Below are 21,158 nucleotides of genomic sequence, written 5' to 3'. Positions count from 1 at the left end.
GGCTGGGTAAGGGGCGGCGGCAAAAGATTAGTCTCAGTTTGGAGCTCGACCCGGCAGCCGTTTCGTACAGCCTGGAGGGAAGATGCCGGAGAGGCTGCGGCCTTTCGGCTCTTGTGCTCTAGGAAAGAAGGAGGGTGGCCGAAAGCAGGGCGGAGCACGCGTTCCTCTCGAGCCCCCGGCTGGGGGCCCAGACTCAGACTCCGCGCGCAGTTGCTTGCTGTGGAAGGGACGGGTAACTTGGGTTCTGACAGCCTCCCCCCACAGGGCTTGCTGCTAAGTCGGCCTGGACGCCGAGTCCTCGCGGCCCGCTGCCTCCGGGGAAGGACAGGGAGCCCCGGGAGACGGAGGAGGTGGCCGCCGCGCTGAACCACCAGGGGCCGCTACAGGACTAGGGGCAAGGCTGTCCCCCGCGCGCAGGCTGAAGTCCGGACTCGGCTTTCTGGTCCGGAGAGGAGGGCACAGGAAACTCTTTATTTTGGTGATGAACCGCCAGTCCCCGCACAGTTAACCTTCACTCGTGCACACTTCACTGCCCTCACCCCACACGGGCTCGCTGGCCCAGGTTTCTGTGGCCCGCGGTCATCTGGGAGAGGGCTCTTGGCGCCCTTCCTGCGACGCTTCTTGGAGCAGAGTTTGCTAGGCTGCCGTAGCCGCGGTGCGAGGTCAGAAGCCTAGCCGGCCCGCCGGCCCATCTTTTATTCTGTACGGTGGCTGAAGCCAAAGAAGCTACTGACACCCTGTCAGGTGGTTGAGGAAGGGGGCCTACAGGGAGAGGTCGAGGCCCGAGATGGCCTCGAGGAGGAGGAGGAGGAGTAGAGGAAGGTGGAGCGAATGGTCCATCCCGGCGGGAGCTGGCTGGGCGAGTGGCCGCGCATGTGCGTCTGCATGGAGGCCAGGCTGGGGCAGCCGGCCTGGCACAGAGGGCAGCGGTAGGGTGCGGCCCCGTGCGTCCGCAGGTGCTTGGTCATGGCTGAGAAGTCCCGGGAGCGCTGGGGACAGAGGCTACAGGAGAAGGGCTTCTCTCCTAGGGCAGGTGGAGGGGAAGACCCATGAAGGAAAGAAGAAAGGAACGAAGGCTGGCCTAGGGGTAGATTGGGGCAACTGGGCAAGGTCGTTGCGGGGGAGCCAGACACTCGAGAGGGACTTAGGAGTGGGCCCACTGGAGTCTGGAAGGAGGTAGACAATTCACACAGGGCAGGGCGCCCATACCTGTGTGGACACGGTAGTGCGTCTCCATCTGATGTTTGAGTGAAAACCTCTTTCCACAGACAGAACAAGAATAGGGCCGAGACCGAGCAGGAGGGGGTGGGGGAGGGTGTTGTTGAGATGCGTGGCTTGCTGTGCCCACATGACCCACACAGGTTGCAAGTTCACCTATGGGGACAAAAGGCAAAGGAGGGCAGGGCTGGGAATCCCAGAGCCGGATCACTGGAACACTCAGGCAAGACATCAGGGGCTACAGTGGGGCTGAGGCAAAAGTGCCTTCACCCTACTCACCTGTGTGCCTCTGATCAGACTCTTCCATCTCCCCAGGGCTGAGCTGTGTGGGGCCCTGGGGGAGGGAACCTGAAGGGAGCAGAGTGAAGTAGGGGCTCTGCTCAGGCTGGACTCCTGGAGCCCCAGCCTCAGCCCCAGCTGAGAGAACATGTTACAGGGTGCATGCAGGGCAAGTGAGGGGCTTACCTGGGGTGGGGCTGCAGGAGGCCAACTGGTTCTGGTTCCAGAGGCCTTTGTGGAGGTTCAGGGAGAGTGGGATCCTGGGAGTGGGATGGGGAAGAGTTACAGCTTTGGCTACACCTGGGATCCCGGCCAATTCCTTTCTGGGGAGGGAGGTGTCATGAGTCCTCAGGGGCTGGGCTTTGGCTTTCCCTGTGGTGGGAGCTTCTTGTCCTTTCCCCAGCTCAGGAAATGTATAGTAGAGATAAGAGATGTGGTGCCCTTCCACCCTTCACTGCTGCCTCTCCTGAGCCACTCCCTCCCAACCGGAGGTCTTCCATAGGCTCTTCAACTCACCTCTGGTCCTGAGGCCAGACCTCCTGCCGGGCTGCAGTCATGGGGGTGCTATGGGAGAAGGGAGTGCCATATCTGGGCGGCAACAGCAGGATGCTCCACAGGGCAGGCTGGCCCTCCCCCAACCAAGGGGCCTCAGCCCACCAGGGCCTAGGGGTGATGCCGGTTTGGAGGGAACCTGGTGGGGGAAGGGGGCCAGGGAACTCCCGCAGACTTTCCTCAGAGCCCCCTGGACTCTCCCTCACCCACATGATCACTTCTTGCTTCCCATTTGCTCCTCTGCGGCCAACAGGGGATTGGTTGAGTTTCTCCTCTGGTCTCATCTGCTCCCCTTGATCCTCCAGAGTTGCCTCTGCCATCTCAGGGCTCTCTCTTGGTGGCCTGTGCCTGTGCAACGTCTCCTGTTCTTTCCCACCAGCTCTAACAAACTTCTGTGGTCTCTGCTTCTCTCCAAAGCCCCCCACTCCTCTCATAGAATCCCTTGTGGGTTTCTCTGGCTCCTCCTGTTGTTCCTTCAGCCCTGGACCCACCTCTTCTCTGGCTGTATCTCTTCGAGCCCTCATGCATGCCTCTTCCAGGGACTGCACCCCTAATGCTCTGGCTGCCTCCTCAAGGCGCCCCAGTTCCCCAGGTTGCAGCTCTAGGCTCTCCCCATAAACAAAGTGCAGAAGTTGGGCAAAGGTGGAAGGGCTGATGCCTTTCACCAGAGCCCAGTGACCCCTGCGACCCAGTTGCTGGCTCACACCTGCCAGCACCAGGCTGTGGGCAGGGAACTCCTGGCTCCCCACTGTGATCAGGGTATCACACAGTGCTGGCCGGAGCCTGGCTGCTAGCCGTACCAGCCGATCAGAGCCATAGGGACTAGGCAGTCTTGTTGGGGACATGGGCATTGTGCCTTGCCTGGGTACCAATCTCAGAGGTTCTGAGAGAAGGGCCACAGTGTGGGGTCCATGGTGAAAAGTGGAGGGAGGAACAGCATATTCTCAAGCCTGTGGAGGTGAGGGGAGAAAGAGTGAGTTGCTGGTTCTGAATCAGAGCTCTCTGTCCTGAATGGAGCAGATAAACTGACCCGAGAGAGGACCTGAGCTTATCCAGAATCATAGCAGGGGCCAGGGGTGGGGGTAGGGTGGTGGGAGAATGGAAATCAGACCAAATTCAGGACTTAAAGAGCAAGGACCAGACAGTTAAGAACTATCTCAAGTAGTGGATTTAAGACTAGTAGAGATGGGTCCTGCCAGTTGGCAATGTCTGACTTAAAGGATAGCAAACACTGATACTTCTGCTTCTCCAAGCTCGTCTGCAGGCAAAGACCTCTGAGTAGGTCAGGCTCTCCTCATTCCAGACAAGAAGATCACCACAAAACCCAGTCAGCCCTGGAAGTTAGGGATGGAGCAAGACACAGCTTCATGGGTGAGTTTAGAAAGCTAGTGTGTCCTCCCCCTGCAAGCCCATCATGTGGAGCTGAGGGTTCCGAGAGGAAGAAAGGGCAGCAAGACAGGAGTCGTAACTGCAGGAGGGCAGGCTCTAAGGCATCAATCAATCATCTCCCTGAGGACGAAACTTCTAGAACCCATCCTCAGAGAAGGAACTGGAAGAGACCAAAGACTTCCATGCAGTGAGATAAGAGAGCAGGTCAGAAGCCACAGGAGAGAAGGCTCCTCACCCGAAGATGGAGAGACTTTGGAGAAGGCTTTGACCCTTGAGGAAGCCGGAGAAAGGGAAATGGGAACTATAGAGGGAGAGGCTATTTCCTCTCAAGATGAGGATAAGGAGATGGTTCAATTTTGTTTTTCATAAGCCAAAAGTGAAGAACAGAAAGACAGAACCGAACAAGGCAGAAATTTATCACACATCAAAACCACCACATTGGCTTTTAAGAAGACTGGGAACCCAGATACAAAGAGACGCACCTAAGTGTCGCAGTGCCCAGCAGGCATATTCCTAGGTGTGGGCTCACCATAAGCATGGACCCCACAGGAGGGAGGATTACTAGTTGGACACTTCACGGAGAGGGCTACAGGCTGGCAGGAAGTGGACGGAAAGAGGGGTGTAGTGGGAGGAAAGTCTCAGCTGGGGAGAAGCAGCCACTCACCGGTTGTAGCTTCCTCCTGGACACCGCATGCTCTGAACTGCTGTTGGGGCTCCTGGGCGCCCCTACCCTGGAGCTAGCCCCGCCCCTGACCTCACAGTCGTCCATTGGGTGTCCCAAGTATCAGTCTGCCACAGTTCCCCAAGGGGTGTGGTTTTATACCCCTGGCTGTGCTTCACCCCTCCAGGAGAGACCACTCCTCCCCTCCAGAGCCCAGGTATTCTGCCTCCTAACCTCCTGTCTCCTTATTTCATTTGTGAACTCCTAGAGTCAAAGAAGTGTATCTAAAGCAATAAGAACTTTGGGATAATCAGACCTGCGTTTGAGTCTCATCTCTGCCATTTACTAGTTGAGTCACCTTGGGCAAGTCACCTCTCTGAGCCTCAGTTAACTCATCCATGAAATAGGGATAACCTCTGCTTACCTCATTTGGAGGTGGGGTGAAGATGAAATGACATGATGTATGTGAAAGTGGTTTCTCGGTACATAGCATCATTCAAATAGTGTTAGTTCTGTTTCTTAGAGGTGTCAGTAGATCTCTAGCAGCTGGAAGCTCTTTCTACTACCTCAAAAGTAAAAAGGACTGAAACGTCTGCATTCTAAGGAGAGAGTGAAGGAGGGCCAAAAGCATGCCTCCTCCTCCCTCTCTCTGACTTGGTACTAGGAAGCCTCAACTGCTCTGTGGGAATGACCCCTGTCATCTGGGCCATCAGTGGGGACTGGGTGTGTGAGTGACTCAGATCCTCCCATCAGGCTCTGATGGGGGCAACCCCAGGAAGGGCCTGCGGTGGTCTTCGAAGAGAAAAACTCCTTTTCCTGGGTTGATGACAAATGACATTTCTCTGAAATCAGGACTCCGAGGTTTCTTTGACTTCCTGCCCAGGGGGTGAAGGTCCTCAGAGATTTCCCCTCTTTTTACACTTTCGCACTCCTTAACCTGGGGAAAAGATGAGGTCTGAGAGACTCAAATTTCTTTCTCTGTTTCTTACTATTTCATTATTCCTCGTCCTGTGGCAGAATTTTCATTCACAGAACAAGTGCTGCTAAATCGCTTATGATATGTGCCTGATGAATAACTGGAAGGTTCACAAGTCAGGCACTGGTAGGCTGCTCTGGTGACAAGACACAGTCTGCTTCCCCCTAGGCTTCTCTCTTACATTCTGGTCCCCTCCTAGACTCAAATATTATGTCTCTAAAACTCCTGTTTCACCTTTTGGCTCCAGGACCCCCAGATGTTCAGACCATCCTTCTACTCTCTCTCCAGACCTAACATGCCTTCCCTCTACCTCTCATTCTAGCTTGGGTGCAAACGGATGTTAATCCCTCCTAGATCAGACAGGGTGTGCCAATGGGTGGGGCTAGTGGAGGGGCAATAATAGTGTGGGGAGAGGGGAAGATGAGTCAGAGTGAAAGGGAAAATGCAAATGGGCAAGCTGTATTCATTTGCTACTCTGGTCGTTAAATATTTTCCATTTCTGAGCTTTCTAACTCCTCACACCACCACACCCAGGGACTCATTAGATACCCATATAAAAGACACTTGACTTGGACACAGAAATGCACCAATCCCTGACATGTAGGTATACAGAGGGAAACATCCTTCCTCCAACACAGAAATACACACTCCCTGAGGATATGGAATAAGTGGGGAAAGCCATGAAGGAGAAACCCCAAGTGTAGGTATAGGGGTCTGGAAGATTACATCATCACCCAGTGGAGTAGGGTCCCCTCACCTCCCAGGCCTACATCATGTGCCCATGACTCGGCTCCCCCACTGGTGGTTGCCCACTGATGTTCAAAAGAGTTGGAGGCTGTGCTCAAAGGGCAGCATCCTCTTATGCAGTTGACAGGGAGTGCCAATGGGCTTTCAGGAAACCTAAAAGTGAGGGCAAGGGGCAAGGGGACTCCCCATTCAGTGAATAAAAGCCCCCAAGATTGGGAAACCCCATCTTTCCTCCCACTTGGTGTCTACCCCCATCTAAGGATATCCCTTTAGAGACTGCCTCCTTAGAGGTATCTCTAGGGTCCTCTACACCTCAGCCCTTCTTCCTTCCGACATTCTTGACTGCACAGTCCAAACCACCTTGCACTGAGCAGTGGTAGCAGAAGCAGAAGCAAATAGCACTTTGACTTGGAAGGGTAGGGACACTGCTGACTCTTTCTCTCTCTCTTTCTTTTTTTTTTTTTTTTTCTTGGCTGCACGGCATGCAGAACTTCCCTGACCAGGGATCGAACCCGTGCCCCCTGCACTGGAAGCCCGGAGTCCTAACCACTGGACCACCAGGGAAGTCTGTCTTTCTCTTCTTGAAAGGACTCTCCTCCCCAGCCTCAGAAACCTTGCCCACCTTCCACTTCCCAGGCTGACTCAGTAGGAATCTCCTGCAGTTGTCTCTCTGGGGTGGAGCCAGGAAACCACAGGTTATGAGGACACAAGCCTACATCCTGGGAGAGGGTACCGTAGGTGGGAGAGGTTAGGTAGGATATAATTGGAAGAAAAGAATGTGGGAAAAGGAGCTATGATTTTTGCCTCTCAGTCCTTTCTAATACTCATATTACTAAATAAAGTTTGAAATCTGATATCTTTTATTCTTACTGATAGACTTGACCATAAGCCCCTTCAGGCACAACCCAGCTTGCTGTAAAAATGTCAACACAGCAATACAAGTATAGAGTCTCTTCAAATATTATAATTAAAACTAAACCATCAGAATATGCTAATTAGAGGGATGATTATCTGTTTTATGAAAATATCCTCCCTTGGTCTCACGTATTGAGGTATTGAGTACCTCCAAAAGCCAGGTTAAACAAGATTCAATTCAGAAAAGTTCTATGAATTTTCCACTCTTCCCAGGAACACATCACTTTCGGCAAATTAAGGTGGTTAAACTCCCTACAGCATTTTATATAGATTAAAACCAATTATCCAAACCTTACATAAATCTTCAAAGGTTCACTCTTTTTAGTTAAGTACATCCAACACATACCAGAGGAGAGACACCACAGAATGAATGAGTTTCTTTCTTCCCTTAAATCTATGTTCTACATAGCCCAAGATCTGGATATAGTAATAGGCAGGTGAGCTGAATCTAGGTCATAGAGACCCTATCATAGCACACCTCTTATGGATTAAGTGGCAAAAGAACCAGATGAGAAGTAAAAACAACTTAGGTTCCACTGCATCCTCACAGTGGACTGCCTTTTTCTTCAGCTCTAACATGGGGCTAACTCTTCTGAGACCCTCAACTTCCTCGTAGGGACTATTTTCAAGACCAGTATTGAATATCCATATTGCCTCAAATCCAGACAGAGGGCCCCACTCTGACCTGTAGTTGTGTCCCTCCCCATGGGCTGAGGAGTCCAAGGGTATCTAGGAAGTACCCACCTGGAACCTGTGCCCCCCAATTCTAGACCATGCTCTGGGAACTCGGAACCCTGGACCTCCTGGCCCAAATAGCCCACTTCCCGGGTTTACATTGGCCTCAGCCCCAGGTCTATACTCTTCCGAGTGGGCTGTGTGATTGATGTAATTGTGTGGCCCTGATTGGGTGGGAGGGGCACGTAGACTGAACTTGGACATGCAGGCTAGTATGTGAGACACCTTGAAGTATGCGCCAACACCAGATGTGGGGATAAGAGGGGAAATCTCCATTTCTAGTCTTGCCTAAGCCCCATAAATAATATGGGAGCCTGCTTTATTTTAGTGGTTCTTAACCTCTCAGGGGGTCATTATGCTTTTTAAAATTGTAAGTCGTGGAATCAACTCTTTACATCAGAAAATTGTAGATTCTCATACCATTTTGCATATGAATAACAAGAGAGTCACAGACTGCTCTGAAACTCACCCTTGGACAGGCTTCACTCCTCATCCTTGTGGCTGCTTTTACCGCTCCCCCGCCAACACACATACAGTTTTTTGGATTATTTCCAGGAGCTCATAGACCCTGTAATCCACTCATAGACTCCCCCCTTGCACCTCCACCCTTGGTTTAAGAACTCTGGGTGTACATGAAAGTACCCTGAAAGCTTTAGTACCAGGTAGAGCTTGAACAGCTGAGTGAAATTAGATATCAACATCCTGCCTCATAAGTATAAAAAGATCTTCAGTAAAGACAACCTGGGTGATTTCCTAAAGAGCAGGATATCTCACACACCTCCTATGCTCCAGTACAACGTCCATCCTCCCCAAGCAGCTGCCCCATGCTTAGAGCCTGATGTCTTCTGGGAATGACCAGAGACAGTTTGCGGAAGAATGGGAACAGGGACTAAAAGGCCCCAGACACGACTCAGTCCTGGTTCTGTCTAGAGCCACCACAAAACAATAATACTTCATGGAGGGCAAACAACCTGCTGGGATTCAGAGACACCCTCCCCACCCCGGAACCTCCAGAAGACCACGGCCCTAACCTCCTGGCCACGTTGTCCAACCTGGACCCAGTACTGGAAAATCTTACACGAGCGCCCCAACCCGGAAGCCAGAGTCCCCCAAAAGTCTTGCAGCCACATGTTCCCATCACAGCCAGGATGCAGTGACTCTTGACAACTTCCCATTGGGCTTTCGACTTCATCAACAGGCTGGATCCAAAGACTCCAGAAAACCTTCTCAAGTTCTCACTAGTTTCATTTCTTGATCAAAGACTCCCAAGAACCTCTGGAGAGTCACAGACCTCTCCAGTCATCAGATCCAGTCTCAGTCCAGAGACCCCGGACAACCTCTCATAGTTCAGAGGCCATACCTCATGGCCAGTGACCCCACACTGAGCTCCAAGTGCCTCCACCTGCCCCACAACACACTTCCAAATCAGGCTGTCTTAGGGACTAGGGACATGCCGGCCTGGTCTCTACCCAGCCGGGACCAACGGTACCCAGGAGGCCCCATTTCCAGCCTCTCCAGGGAAGAGGGAGTCCCCAAAGCCTAACGCCCTCACCCCCACTTCCCGATCCTCATCCTCAGGGCGACCACTCAAGCCCCCATACCTCAGCTTTGCCTGGGCCAGGCCCAAGCCCGAAGAAAAGAAAGAAAATCCATGGCACTCACCGACTCAGGCCCTGTTCCTCTCCTCACTCCGCCTCACATACACTCAGGGCGGCACAAGCCCGAGTGGCCGTTAAAAAGTGGAGCGGCGCGAGGCTCGGAGCTCGAGGCCGGGCCGCGTGCACAGCTCGCTGGTCGCCCTGGATTCCGAGGCAGACGCTGATTGGCCACAGTGCTGGCCACACCCTCTTTCCTGTCTCCCGCCGGCTGAGGGATCTCAACAGCCTGGGAGGCACCTAGGACAGCTCCACTCCTCACCACCCCCGCCCCTCTCCCTCTCCGCCCCCGGGTCCCCAACTCTGCCTCGCGACCTCCGCTGATTGGCTGCGGAGCCGAGCTCGCGTCCACCTGGCTGGCGCTGTGGAGGGACAGGGCCTTAAATCTGATTGGTTCGCGGACTTAGGCTTCAGGCCTCTAAGGCTGAGATATCATCCACCAGCGGGTCCTCAATGCTTTCTGGCTGCGGAGATTGCTCTGTCCCACCCTGTTTATGAAGAGACTGGGGCCTGAACCTCCTTCACCTGCAGGAGGCTCCCTCCGCAAGTGCTCAGGGATACCACTGCTTTCTTGCTTCTTTCTTTCTACCCTGTGTAGTCCTCGTTGCAAACGAGGTTCACCTTTCTCTCAACCCCTTACAATCTGTGGAGAAGTGACTGGGATTGGATAGGAGGCCATCAGGCTTTGGGTGCCTGTGGGCAGCTCCCCTTTCCCGCCTCTTGCCTTGCACCACCATTAATTGGCTGCAGAACGCACCCTGCCTCACCCGGAAGTATGCGGGGACAGGGAAGACACAAGAGAGGGCAGTGCCTTGACCCCCCTCATTGGCCTAGATGCTGGCGCTTCAAATACACGATGACGCCTCAACTGTCTGCTGAGTCAGGATTAACTGCGTACTTCATGTACCAGCCACCCCCCCACACCGTAAAGAGAATGACGACCCATTACGCTGCCCCACCATTAACTGGCCCGGGGTTAGAACCCGGCCAGCGGGCTTTCTGACTAGGCAGGGCTTTGGTGCTGACACACAGTACCAATCTGTGGCTGACCGACTGCCTCCCTTCTTCCCCTGGCCCCGCTGCCATTGCACCGTCGATCAGCTGGCCCCACTCCTAAGTGGCTTAGCCTGGACACATCCAATCAGGCGCGAGGGCGCTTTAAGGAGGCGGGCATTGCTCCACCGCTTCCACTTCTGATTGGTCCCGAGGCTTGCTTCTTCGCCTTTGATTGATCAGGGGACCGGGAGGAGGGAGCCCAGCCCAACGGTTTCGGGCGGCGGTTAGAATTCTGTCCCTTGGCTTCTGCTCAGCTTCGGGGTTCTGGCGACTGTTGCCTGGCGTCTCCTTCCCCACGGCTAGTGGGGAAATGGGGATGGAGAGTGGGGTGGGGGGAGGAGCTGGAAGGGGCCCTGCTGAGGAGGGCGTGACTCGACTCAGAGGAGCTTAGGACAGTGGGAACCGAGACCGCCTAAGGCGAGTGTCTGGCACGCGGGAGATAACCCTTAAAATAGCAGGGGAAAGACGGGCGCTGTAGTAGTAGTAACAACAGACCTTTCCATGTACCACGCTTTGTGCATCATCTCACTGAATCCTTCTAAATAGCTCTGTGAGGGGGTCTATTACTAGCCGGGTTAAACGCTGAGGGTCAGAGGTGAAGTCACTTGTCTCAGGTTCCACAGTGAGTATGGGCATTGCTGGGACTCCGACATTGTTCTGGTGAAGAGTCCAACATCCGAGCTACACTACAATTAAGTAGGATTGATCTTATATAGATGTGGAATGGGGTCTGATGTGGTCACATGACCTTGGTTTACTTCATCATATAAATGAGTTTTTTTGCTTGTTTGTTTTTCTTTTTATAGACTTGAATCTCATCCTGAAGACTCAGCACTCAGCATATATTTTCAACTCCTCAAACTCTGGGGCAAATGCATTTGCATTCTAGAAAAGGATATTTTAAAAATCAGCATCATAATATCTTTGCCACTTTTTGGCCACTGACACCGAACCAGGCCAGTTTTAAGTGTTTTACATGCATCCTCTGACTGAATCCTCATAAGCTGTATCAGATGTTTACTGTTATTTTTCTCACTTCACAGATAAGTATATCGAGGCTGACAGAAGAACTTGATTTCCCTAAGATCTCACCAGGAGTAATTGTCAGAGCTGGAATTTGAATTAGGCCTGTTGCAGTTTGACTCCAGAGCCTAAGCTCCTAACCACTGGTATACAACACCTCTCATCCTAACAGCTACAGTGTCCAGAGCGTGGGCACACACAGTCCTGGGGAACCCTCGTAGCCACTCTAGGAAGAGGAATGATGACAACACCCATTAGAACAGACAACAGAGGCTCATGGAGGTGAAGACACTCAGCTCACATAGCTGGTCCATGGCTGAGCAAGGAGTAGAATGAATGATACCTAATATGCTGAATCCACACCCCACATTCTTAATCACTCCTCACACTGCTCCCTTCCCATTTGACAAATGAAGAAACTGAGACGCTGAGGAGAAATCCAAGCTGGAATTCAGACCCAGGTCTGTCAGACCCAAGAGATCACTCCCTGAACCACATTGCCTCCAGGAAGTACGTGTCTGGTAGATCCTGTGTTGGGTCAGGTGAGAAGTCCTCATACCCAGCCAGCCTTGTCTGCAAGCAATGAGGTCATCTGGTCTCAATTTTGGCCCTAAAGGTGGTTGGGAGAGTATTTCACAGCCTCAGAGCCTTTGGGGGCTTCTCATTGAGAAGCCTTAATCATAATTGCTACAATTTATTGTACACTTTTTATGAGCCAGGCTAGGTGGAAAACATTCTGCATGTATCATCTCACTGAATCCTTATAATAATTCTAGGATATAGGGATCGTTATTGTCCCCAATTTACAGGTGAGGAAACTGAGACTCAGGGCGGGATGTAACATTTCTGTGTTTACAGAGCTAGTGAATGGTGGAGCCTGGATTGGAACTCAGAGAGCCTTACTCGAGAGCCCTCAATTCCAGCTACTACCCAGTGTGTACAAGCATGAGAAGATGGAGTGAGGGACCCTGGGTTCTGGCAGGATGGAGTCAGAATGGTTGTTGGTTTCATTCTGGAGGTTGGACTGTAAGATTTGAAGAGTAAGCTGTCTGAGAGGAATAGAGAAATAACTATGGCTTATGGAACAACTACCCCATGCCAGGCCCTATGTTAACTACACTTTAATATATGTTGAGAAGCCTTGTGGTTAACAAGCCGGACACTGGATCCAGTCTGCCTGGATTCATGTCCTGGCCTTGCTACTTGCTAGTTGTGAGACCTTTGGCCAGTTACTTAACCTCTCTTGGCCTCAATTTCCTCATCTGTAATGTGGGGATAATGATAATAAATACCTCTCAGGACTGTCAAGAGGATTTTAAATGAACTAATAGAACAGTGGCATCTCTTCTCTTCTCCAGTGTTCTGAAACTGAGTTGTCTCCTTGCAATCAACATCACTTGCCTTGACTCTGCTGTAGATACTGAAAATTAAGGCTGGATATTTGCACTGGGAAAGTCTGGGGGAAGTGTGTTCTCAGAAGAGGTAGCAAGAGCAAAGGCCTTGAGACAGGAGTGAACTTAGTCTGTCTGAGGTACAGCAAGAAGTCCAGCTGGAGCCAGGCAGATGACTAAGACTCAGGAGCTCAGCCCAATTGCACATGTGCTCATAACAGGCATCAAAACGACGCTGTACTTTTCAGAGCATAATGGACTTTACCCAAGCTTTGATTTCTGGAGAAACCCAAAGCCATGATTACTTTTTTTTTAATTAATTAATTTATTTATTTCTATTTGGCTACGTTGGGTCTTCGTTGCTGCGCGCGGGCTTTCTCTAGTTGTGGCGAGCGGGGGCTACTCTTAGTTGCGGTGCTCGGGCTTCTCATTGCGGTGGCTTCTCTTGTTGTGGAGCATGGGCTCTAGGCGCGCAGGCTTCAGTAGTTGTGGCTCAGGGGCTCTAGAGAACAGGCTCAGTAGTTGTGGCGCACGGGCTTAGTTGCTCTGCGGCATGTGGGATCTTCCCAGACCAGGGATCAAACCCATGTCCCCTGCATTGGCAGGCGGATTCTTAACCACTGTGCCACCAGGGAAGTCCGCCATGATTACTTTTGAGGCTCAGTGTCCAAGCACAGGGATTTAGAGATGTCGCTTAGAACTCAGGTCGTCTTGAACCAGGGCTCATGTGTGGGGGTCAGAAGACTTGCATTCACTCAAATATTTATTAAACTCCGAGAGCATATGCCATCTGTGCCAAGCCCAGGGAAGACTTAGCCCCTTCAAAATCTTTAAATTAAAAGATTTAACCTTATAGAAAGGAATTAGACCTTAAAACATATCCTTCCAGAACCAAGTGGAAAGTGTAGCAACTAAAGCCCAGAAGGGGCACTTAAGCCAGGGCTCAGGGAGGGAGAAGGGTGAGGGAAGACTTTTCGGAGAAGGTGGTGACCCCTAAGTGTATATTTCTGGAGGACCTACTATGTGCTAGGCATGGTGCTTAGTCCAAAACATATAATGGCAAACAAGAAGAGACCGAATGTATTAGTCTGCTAGGGCTGCTGTAACAAAATACCAAAGGCTGGGTGGCTTAAACAATACAGACTTATTTCTCACAGTTCTGGAGGCTGGAAGTTCAAAATCAAGGTGCCAGCTGGGTTAGTTTCTCCTGAGGCCACTTTCCTTGGCTTGCAGGTAGCTGCCTTCTCACTGTGTCCTCATATGGCCTTTCTTCTGTGCATGCACACTACTGGTGTCTCTTCCTTTCCTGATAAGATGCCGTAAACTGAATGTTTGTGCCGCCCCCTCCCACACCCCCCACTACACCAGATTCATAGGTTGAAACCTCATCCTCAATGTGAGGATATTTGGAGATAGGGCCTTTGGGAGGTAATTAGGTCATAAGGGTGGAGCACTTATGAATGGGATTAATGCCCTTATAAAAGGCTTCAGGGAGAGCTCCCATGTGATTTTACAGTGAGAAGACAGCCATCTATAAACCAGAAAGCGGGCCCTCACCAGATACCAAATCTGCCAGTGCCTTGATCTCGGACTTCCCAGCTTCCAGAACTGTGAGAAATAAATTTCTGTTGTTTATAATCTACCCAGTCTTTGGTATTCTGTTACAGCAGCCCAAACAGACTAAGACAGAAGGACATCAGTCCTTAAACAATACAAACTTATTTATCAGTCCTATTGGATTAGGTTCGTGCTCTTAGGACCTCATTTAACTTAATTCCCTCCTTAAAGGCCCTGTTTTCAAATACAGTTACATTGAGGGTAAGTCTTCAACACATGAATCTGGGGAATTTGGACTTATTGGCAATTCAGTCTGTAACACTAAATATCTACCACTGAGGGATTAAACAGCCTGGTAGGGGAGATGCATATTATTAACAACATGTGGAGGGAGCAGAGCAGAATGGTTAAGATGTCCGCTCTGGAATCAGACTGACGGTTTGGGTCCTGCCTCTGTCATTTACCAACTGTGTGACCTTGAGCAAGTTTCTTCTACTTTTTGTGCCTTGAGAGAATCAAATGAGCAGATACCCTTGAAGTCCTTAGGACAGCCCCTGGCACTGAGTAAGTGCTCATTAACTGTTGGCTATTGTTATTAATTACAAGTAAAATTAAAATTGTGCTAAATGCTCCGAAGGAAAACCACAAGATAGATTAAGAAAGTAAAACTCTCATCTGACCAGTGTTTTCAAGAAAGACTTCCTGGAGGAAGTGATGCTTGTACTCAGGTCTGAAAAACGAGTACTCACTAACCGGACTAGGGAGCGAGGAGAGGCTTCCAGGCAGTAGGAAAGTAGGTTCCAGAGCTCTGGGGTGAGAGGAAACATGGCCCAGAATCCAATGTCTCAGAGCAGAGCAAGGAGGTACAGGGGAAGCAGGGGAGAGGGAGACCTGGTGTAGTTGGCAAGGCCTGGCCTTGCCAGGAGTGCTGGCATTCTCCTAAGAACCATGCAGAATCACAGAAGGAAGTGTCTATTTTTTTTTTTTTAACAGAGACTGGTTTGATGAACCTCTATGTACAATACTTATCACCCAGATGCAAGAGCTATCAACATTCTGCCTTTCTTATTTCATCAGTACTCCCTCAGTCGTTTTCTTTTAAATATTTTTCTCCTTGAACACATTCTACTTGACAATGAAAGCAATTGGGACAAAAATCTCTTGAGAAGGGGAAATATACAAACACACTTTATTAGGGAGAAAAGGTACACACATAGTTGGTTTTATCTAGTGATAATGCATGCTTTTTAAATGACACATTTTGTGAAATGCTTTGAAAATGCCTTAAAATTTTTTTTAGCACCAATCAGTAGCATTAACAGTACAGGAATACCTCGTTTTATTGTGGTTTGCTTTATTGTGCTTCGCAGATACTGCATGTTTTACAAATCAAAGGTTTATGGCAACCCTACGTTGAGCAAGTCTATCAGTGCCATTTTTCCAACAGCATTTGTTCACTTCATATTTCTGTGGCATATTTTGGTAATTCTTGCAATATTTCAAACTTTTTCATTGTTATATTTTATGGTGATTTGTGATCAGTGATATTTGATGTTACTGTTGTAATTGTTTTGGGGCGCCAAAAACTGTGCCCGTTTAAGACAGCAAACTTAATCAATAAATGTTGTGGGATTACTGGTGTAATTTCTCCACTAATCAGCCATTCCCCCTTCTCTCTCCCTTTCCTAGGGCCTCCCTATTTCTTGAAACACAACAATATTGAAAGTAGGCCAATTAATAACCCTACAATGGCCTCTACATGTTCAAGTGAAAAAAATCACATGGGAATTCCCTGGTGGTCCAGTGGTTAGGATTCTGCACTCTCACTGCCGAGGGCCTGGGTTCAATCCCTGATGGGGGAACTAAGATCCCACAGGCCATGCTGCGTGGCCAAAAAAAGAAAGAATTACATGTCTGTCATTTTAAATCAAAAGCTGGAAATCATTAAGCTTAATGAGAAAGGCTAGGCCTCTTGTGCCAAATAGCCATGTTGTCACAGCAAAGGAAAGGTTCTCGAAGGAAATTAAAAAGGCTACTCCAGTGAAAACATGAATGATGAGAAAGTGAAACAGCCTTATTGTTGATATGGAGAAAGTTTTAGTGGTCTGGACAGATCAAACCAGCCACAGCATTCCCTTCAGCCAAAGCCTAATCCAGAGCAAATCCCTAACTCTCTTCAATTCTGTGAAGGCTGAGAGAGGTGAGGAAGCTGCAGCAAAAAAGTTTAAAGCTAGCAGAGATTGGTTTGTGAAGTTTAAGGAAAGAAGCCATCTCCATAATATAAAAGTGCAAGGTGAAGCGGCAAGTGCTGATGTAGAAGCTGCAGCAAGTTATCCAGAAGATCTAGCTAAGAAAATTAATGAAGGTGGCTACACTAAACAACAGATTTTCAATGCAGATGAAACAGCCTTCTATTAGAAGAAGATGCCACATAGACTTTCATAGCTAGAGAGAAGAAGTCAATGTCCGGCTTCAAAGCTTCAGAGGACAGGCTGACTCTCTTATTAGGGGCAAATGCAGCTGGTGACTTTAAGTTGAAGTCAGTGCTCATTCACCATTCTGGTCCCTTAACAATTTTGTCAAATCTACTCAGCCTGTGCTCTATAAATGGATGCTGTAAACAGATGTGCTGGATGACAGCACATCTGTTTACATGGTTTACTGAGTATTTTAAGCCCACTGTTGAGACCTACTCTTTCAGAAAAAAACATTCTTTTCAAAATATTACTGCTCATTGATAATGCGCCTGGTCATCCAAGAGCTCTGATGGAGATGTACAGTGAGATTAATGTGGTTTTTATGCCTGTTAACACAACATCCATTCTGCAGCCCATGGACCAAGTAGCATTTCGATTTTCAAGTCTTATTATTTAAGAAATACATTTTGTAAGGCTATGCTTCCATAGATAGTGATTCTTCTGATAGATCCGGGCAAAGTAAATTGAAAACCTTCTGGAAAGGATTTGCTGTTCTAGATGCCATTAAGAACATTGTGATTCATGGGACGAGGTCAAAATATCAACATTAACAGGAGTTTGGAAGAAGTTGATTCCAACCCTCATGGATGACTGTGAGGGTTTCAAGACTTCAGTGGAGGAAGTAACTGCAGATGTGGTGGAAATAGCAAGAGATCTAGAATTAGAAGTGCAGCCTGAAGATGTGACTGAACTGCAGCAACCTCATGATAACCTTTTCACGGATGAGGAGTTGCTTCTTATGGACGAGCAAATAAAGTGTTTGTTGAGATGGAATCTGCTCCTGGTGAAGATGCTCTGAAGCTTGTTGAAATGACAAAGATTTAGAATATTACCTAAACTTAGTTGATAAAGCAGCAGCAAGGTTTGAGAGGATTGACTCCAATTTTGAAAGAAGTTTTACTGTAGGTAAAATGCTATTAAACAGCATTGCCTGCTACAGAGAAATTCTTCATGAAAGGAAGAGTCAACTGATGCAGCAAATTTCATTGTCTTATTTTAATAAACTGCCACAGTCACTCCAACCTTCAGCAACTACCACTCTGATCAGTCAGCAGCCATCAACATCAAGGCAACACCCTCCCATCAGCAAAAAGATTACAACTCGCGGGAGGCTCAAGTGATGGTTAGCGTTTTTTAGCAATAATGTATTTTTAAATTAAGGTATATATATTGTATTTTTATACATAATGCTATTGTACGCTTAATAGAGGACAGTATAGTGTAAATATAACTTTTATATATACTGGGAAACCAAAAAATTCTGGTGACATGCTTTATTGCAATATTCACTTTATTGTGGTGGTCTGGAACTGAACCTGCAGTATCTCTGAGACATGCCTGCATTTTAAGAGAATGTTTTTAGAAGATTAAAATTGACTGGGGTTTTATCATATACTCGGCTTGAGGATTAGTATGGTAAACATTCTGAATACAAGTATCTACGATCAAAATAGGGCTTTTACCCATAAAATATCTTGATCGTTAAGTAGAAAGCATATGATGTGGCTCACGGTGTCTGTTAACCTCATTCCTTCCTGATCAGAAAATTTGCCTTTGCTGAATAAAAGGTTTGGCACTTTGGCATGGAAATGTACAATAAACTCATCTATTTTGATTTGATTGATAATCTCTTTCTTGAGGAAGGTCAGGAAAGTCTAATAAGGAACAGCTCTTGTGCTCATGGTTGCAAATCTCCAAAAAATGTCAGTGACTGCACCTGTTATTTCTAGACCAATCCTCTGTAAGTCCTGGGGGTATCTCAGTTGCCATCAGGCAGGGATGTGATCAATAGATGTAATGCTTGCACTAGCAAGTTGATATTTTGTATATTAACTTTGTATCCTGCAACTTTGCTATAATTGCTTATTAGTTCCAGGAGGTTTTTTGGTCAGTTCTTTTAGATTTCTTACATAGACAATTATGTCATCTGCAAACAAAGACGGTTTTATTTCTTCCTTCTCAATCTGTGTACATTTTATTTCCTTTTCTTGTCTTATTACATTAGCTAGGACTTCCAGTATGATGTTGAAAAGGAGTGGTGAGATGAGACATCCTTGGCAATTTGATCTTAGGTACAGCAAGAGGAACTTGACTACTAGGGACCTTCTTCTTTTTTTAAAAAAAAATTTATTTATTTATTTATTTGTTTGTTTGTTTATGGCTACGTTGGGTCTTCATTGCTGCGTGTGGGCTTCTCTCTAGTTGCGGCGAGCGGGGGCTACTCTTCATTGCAGTGTGCCAGCTTCTCATTGCGGTGGCTTCTCTTGTTGCTGAGTGCAGGCTCTAGATGTGCAGGCTTCAGTAGTGGTGGCATGTGGGCTCTGTAATTGTGGCTCATGGGCTCTAGAGCACAGGCTCAGTAGTTGTGGCGCACTGGCTTAGTTGTTCCACGGCATGTGGGATCTTCCTGGACCAGGGATCGAACCCGTGTCCCCTCATTGGCAGGTGGATTCTCAACCACTGTGCCACTGGGAAGTCCCTAGGGACCTTCTTTTAATTATGTGTCCAACAGTACCTAAGTGGAACTCCAGAAAGACCACTTTCTTAGCTTTTTACTTTTTTTTGGCCACACTGCATGGCTTGTGGGATCTTAGTTCCCCAACCAGGGGTTGAACCCAGGCCCTTGGCAGTGAGAGTGCGGAGTCCTAACCACTGGACCACCAGGGAATTCACAGATTTTTACCTTTTATATTTTATTTATTTCCATTCCAGTGCCCATGGCATCTGAGGGGGCCATCTGAGAGATATCTAAGGGAAACTTAATGTCTTTAATAGATCTCTTGCTTGGGTTTTGAAACATGAATTAAGTCAAAACATTGTCTCAAACTTCTGTGATATCTGAAATTTGGGAAAAGGCACTTATTCACAGGACAACTCTTTGATTACTGGAGGAACGGCTCAAGGTCCAGGCTACTGTTGGCATTAACTATTTCCTATCTAGCTTCCTTCTGGGAACTCTAAGCTGTTTGAGGAGATCACAACTGTGGAATACTCTCAGATAAAGGCATTTGATACTTCTGCTGGGGACTGCTGGCACCTTTTTATCATCCTGGTTAGATTGTTAAAATAGCCTCCATAATTCTCCTCCCTTCTGCACACCTCCCATACTCAGTCTGGCCTTAACCATTGACTTGCTTCACCCAATGGGACAATAGCACATGTGGCAAAAGCAGAACATTGAAAATTGCTTACGCACCTTGGGACTTGTCTTTTCTTGCTGCTCTTGGGAACCCTGCAAGCACCACCATGTGAATATGCTTGGGCTGGCCTTCTTTAGACACATGGCCCAGTCAGAGCCCTCACCCCAGCTACCTACACCAACTTCCAGCCAGCCACACATGTGAGGGAGGCCACCCTAGACCAACAAGCCCCCAGCCACCCCATAGCTGACTGCAGCTGCATGGGTACGCCCAGGTGAGAAAAACCGAAGAGCTGCCTGGCTGACTGAGCTCAGCCCAAATGGTCCCACAGGATCAGGAGCTAAAAAATAATCATTATTTTAAGTAGCTGTGTTTTGGTGTGTTAACAAAATTAACCAGTATACCCTGGGCTAGAGTGGTTTCTAGGCAACAAATATACTTGCTTTGGCCCTGGGTATACATCTTGAAAGCTGAAAAATCCCTTCAGTTTCTAGACCTGTTCCCTCAATTTTCTGCATACATTTTTATGAGATGAATTTTAATGCCAGGGATCAAATGCCAGGATCTTTTGATCACTTTTTCCAGCAGCACTAGAAGTGGTTCTTCAAAAAGACCATTTTCTCTGTTTTTCATCTTTCTATTTCCATTTGAAGACCATCTGAAAAGACAGTGAGAAATCATGATTCTATTTCCTGTTTTCGATAGGCTTCTTACTTGGGTTAAGCGGTGCGTCCCTAGCTGGGTTAGTGAAGGTGGCTTAGGAAAGTGTGGAGAAGAACCCCAGCCACCTGCTGGTCACAGCTCCGTTGGAACAACAAGGAAGAACCGGAATCTGGAGAGAACCCCTAACTTCTGCCGTGTCCCTCCAGCGCCCTCTACTCACAAGGCCTAACCTTGTGCTAAATGATACATGGAATTTAGAGGCATAGCCATGATATGTTTTTCAAAACCAAGAAATTCACACTACTACAGGACTATTAACTAAACTCCAGATTTTATTTGGATTGCACTAGTTTTTCCACTAATGTCTTGTCTTTTCAGGATCCAATATAGGATATCACATTGCATTTAGCATACATTCAGTTTTTTCTTTTTTAAATTTTTAAATTTTATTTATTTTTTATACAGCAGGTTCTTATTAGTTATCTATTTTATACATATCAGTGTATATATGTCAATCCCAATCTCCCAATTCATCCCACCATACCCCCCGCCACTTTCCCCCCTTGGTGTCCATACGTTTGTTCTCTACATCTGTGTCTCTATTTCTGCCCTGCAAACCGGTTCAGCTGTACCGTTTTTCTAGGTTCCACGTATATGCGTTAATATATGATATTTGTTTTCCTCTTTCTGACTTACTTCACTCTAGCATACATTCAGTTTTGCA

At 48.1% G+C, this 21,158-nt stretch overlaps 1 protein-coding gene across 6 annotated transcripts; it reads right to left on the bottom strand.

Annotated features, from left to right (window-relative positions):
- Window positions 1-21: 21 nt before the first annotated feature.
- ZBTB32 (zinc finger and BTB domain containing 32) lies at window positions 22-10,293 on the bottom strand. 6 transcript variants are annotated; one of them, XM_082369610.1, is made up of 7 exons: window positions 4,103-6,317; window positions 2,260-2,999; window positions 2,014-2,061; window positions 1,684-1,757; window positions 1,498-1,566; window positions 1,210-1,374; window positions 34-1,024 (listed from the first exon to the last, which is right to left on the bottom strand). In XM_082369610.1, the coding sequence occupies exons 2-7, from the start codon at window positions 2,898-2,900 to the stop codon at window positions 741-743; spliced, it is 1,281 nt and encodes a 426-aa protein (XP_082225736.1). In that variant the 5' UTR covers window positions 2,901-2,999; window positions 4,103-6,317; the 3' UTR covers window positions 34-740. The 6 variants fall into 6 exon arrangements, with proteins under 6 accessions (XP_082225738.1, XP_082225734.1, XP_082225735.1 ...); XM_082369612.1 differs by lacking the exons at window positions 2,260-2,999; window positions 4,103-6,317 and adding an exon at window positions 10,163-10,293 and having other exon boundaries at window positions 22-1,024; XM_082369608.1 differs by lacking the exon at window positions 4,103-6,317 and adding an exon at window positions 10,163-10,194 and having other exon boundaries at window positions 22-1,024; window positions 2,014-2,999.
- Window positions 10,294-21,158: the final 10,865 nt, after the last annotated feature.

The sequence above is a fragment of the Balaenoptera borealis genome (genome assembly GCF_965194805.1).
Source record: "Balaenoptera borealis genome assembly, chromosome: 19".
Classification (NCBI taxonomy): domain Eukaryota; kingdom Metazoa; phylum Chordata; class Mammalia; order Artiodactyla; family Balaenopteridae; genus Balaenoptera; species Balaenoptera borealis.
This window is presented reverse-complemented; position numbering and strand designations above follow the sequence as displayed.

What these genes read in the sequence shown, in the direction of transcription:
- ZBTB32 (XM_082369608.1), bottom strand. Translation starts at nt 2,900, where the DNA reads ATGCCCATGTCCCCAACAAGACTGCCTAGTCCCTATGGCTCTGATCGG. An exon ending in GTCTGATCAGAGGCACACAG is followed by an intron (nt 1,375 to 1,497) that starts GTGAGTAGGGTG and finishes TTGTCCCCATAG; the next exon opens with GTGAACTTGCAACCTGTGTG. An exon ending in GCACTACCGTGTCCACACAG is followed by an intron (nt 1,025 to 1,209) that starts GTATGGGCGCCC and finishes CACCTGCCCTAG; the next exon opens with GAGAGAAGCCCTTCTCCTGT.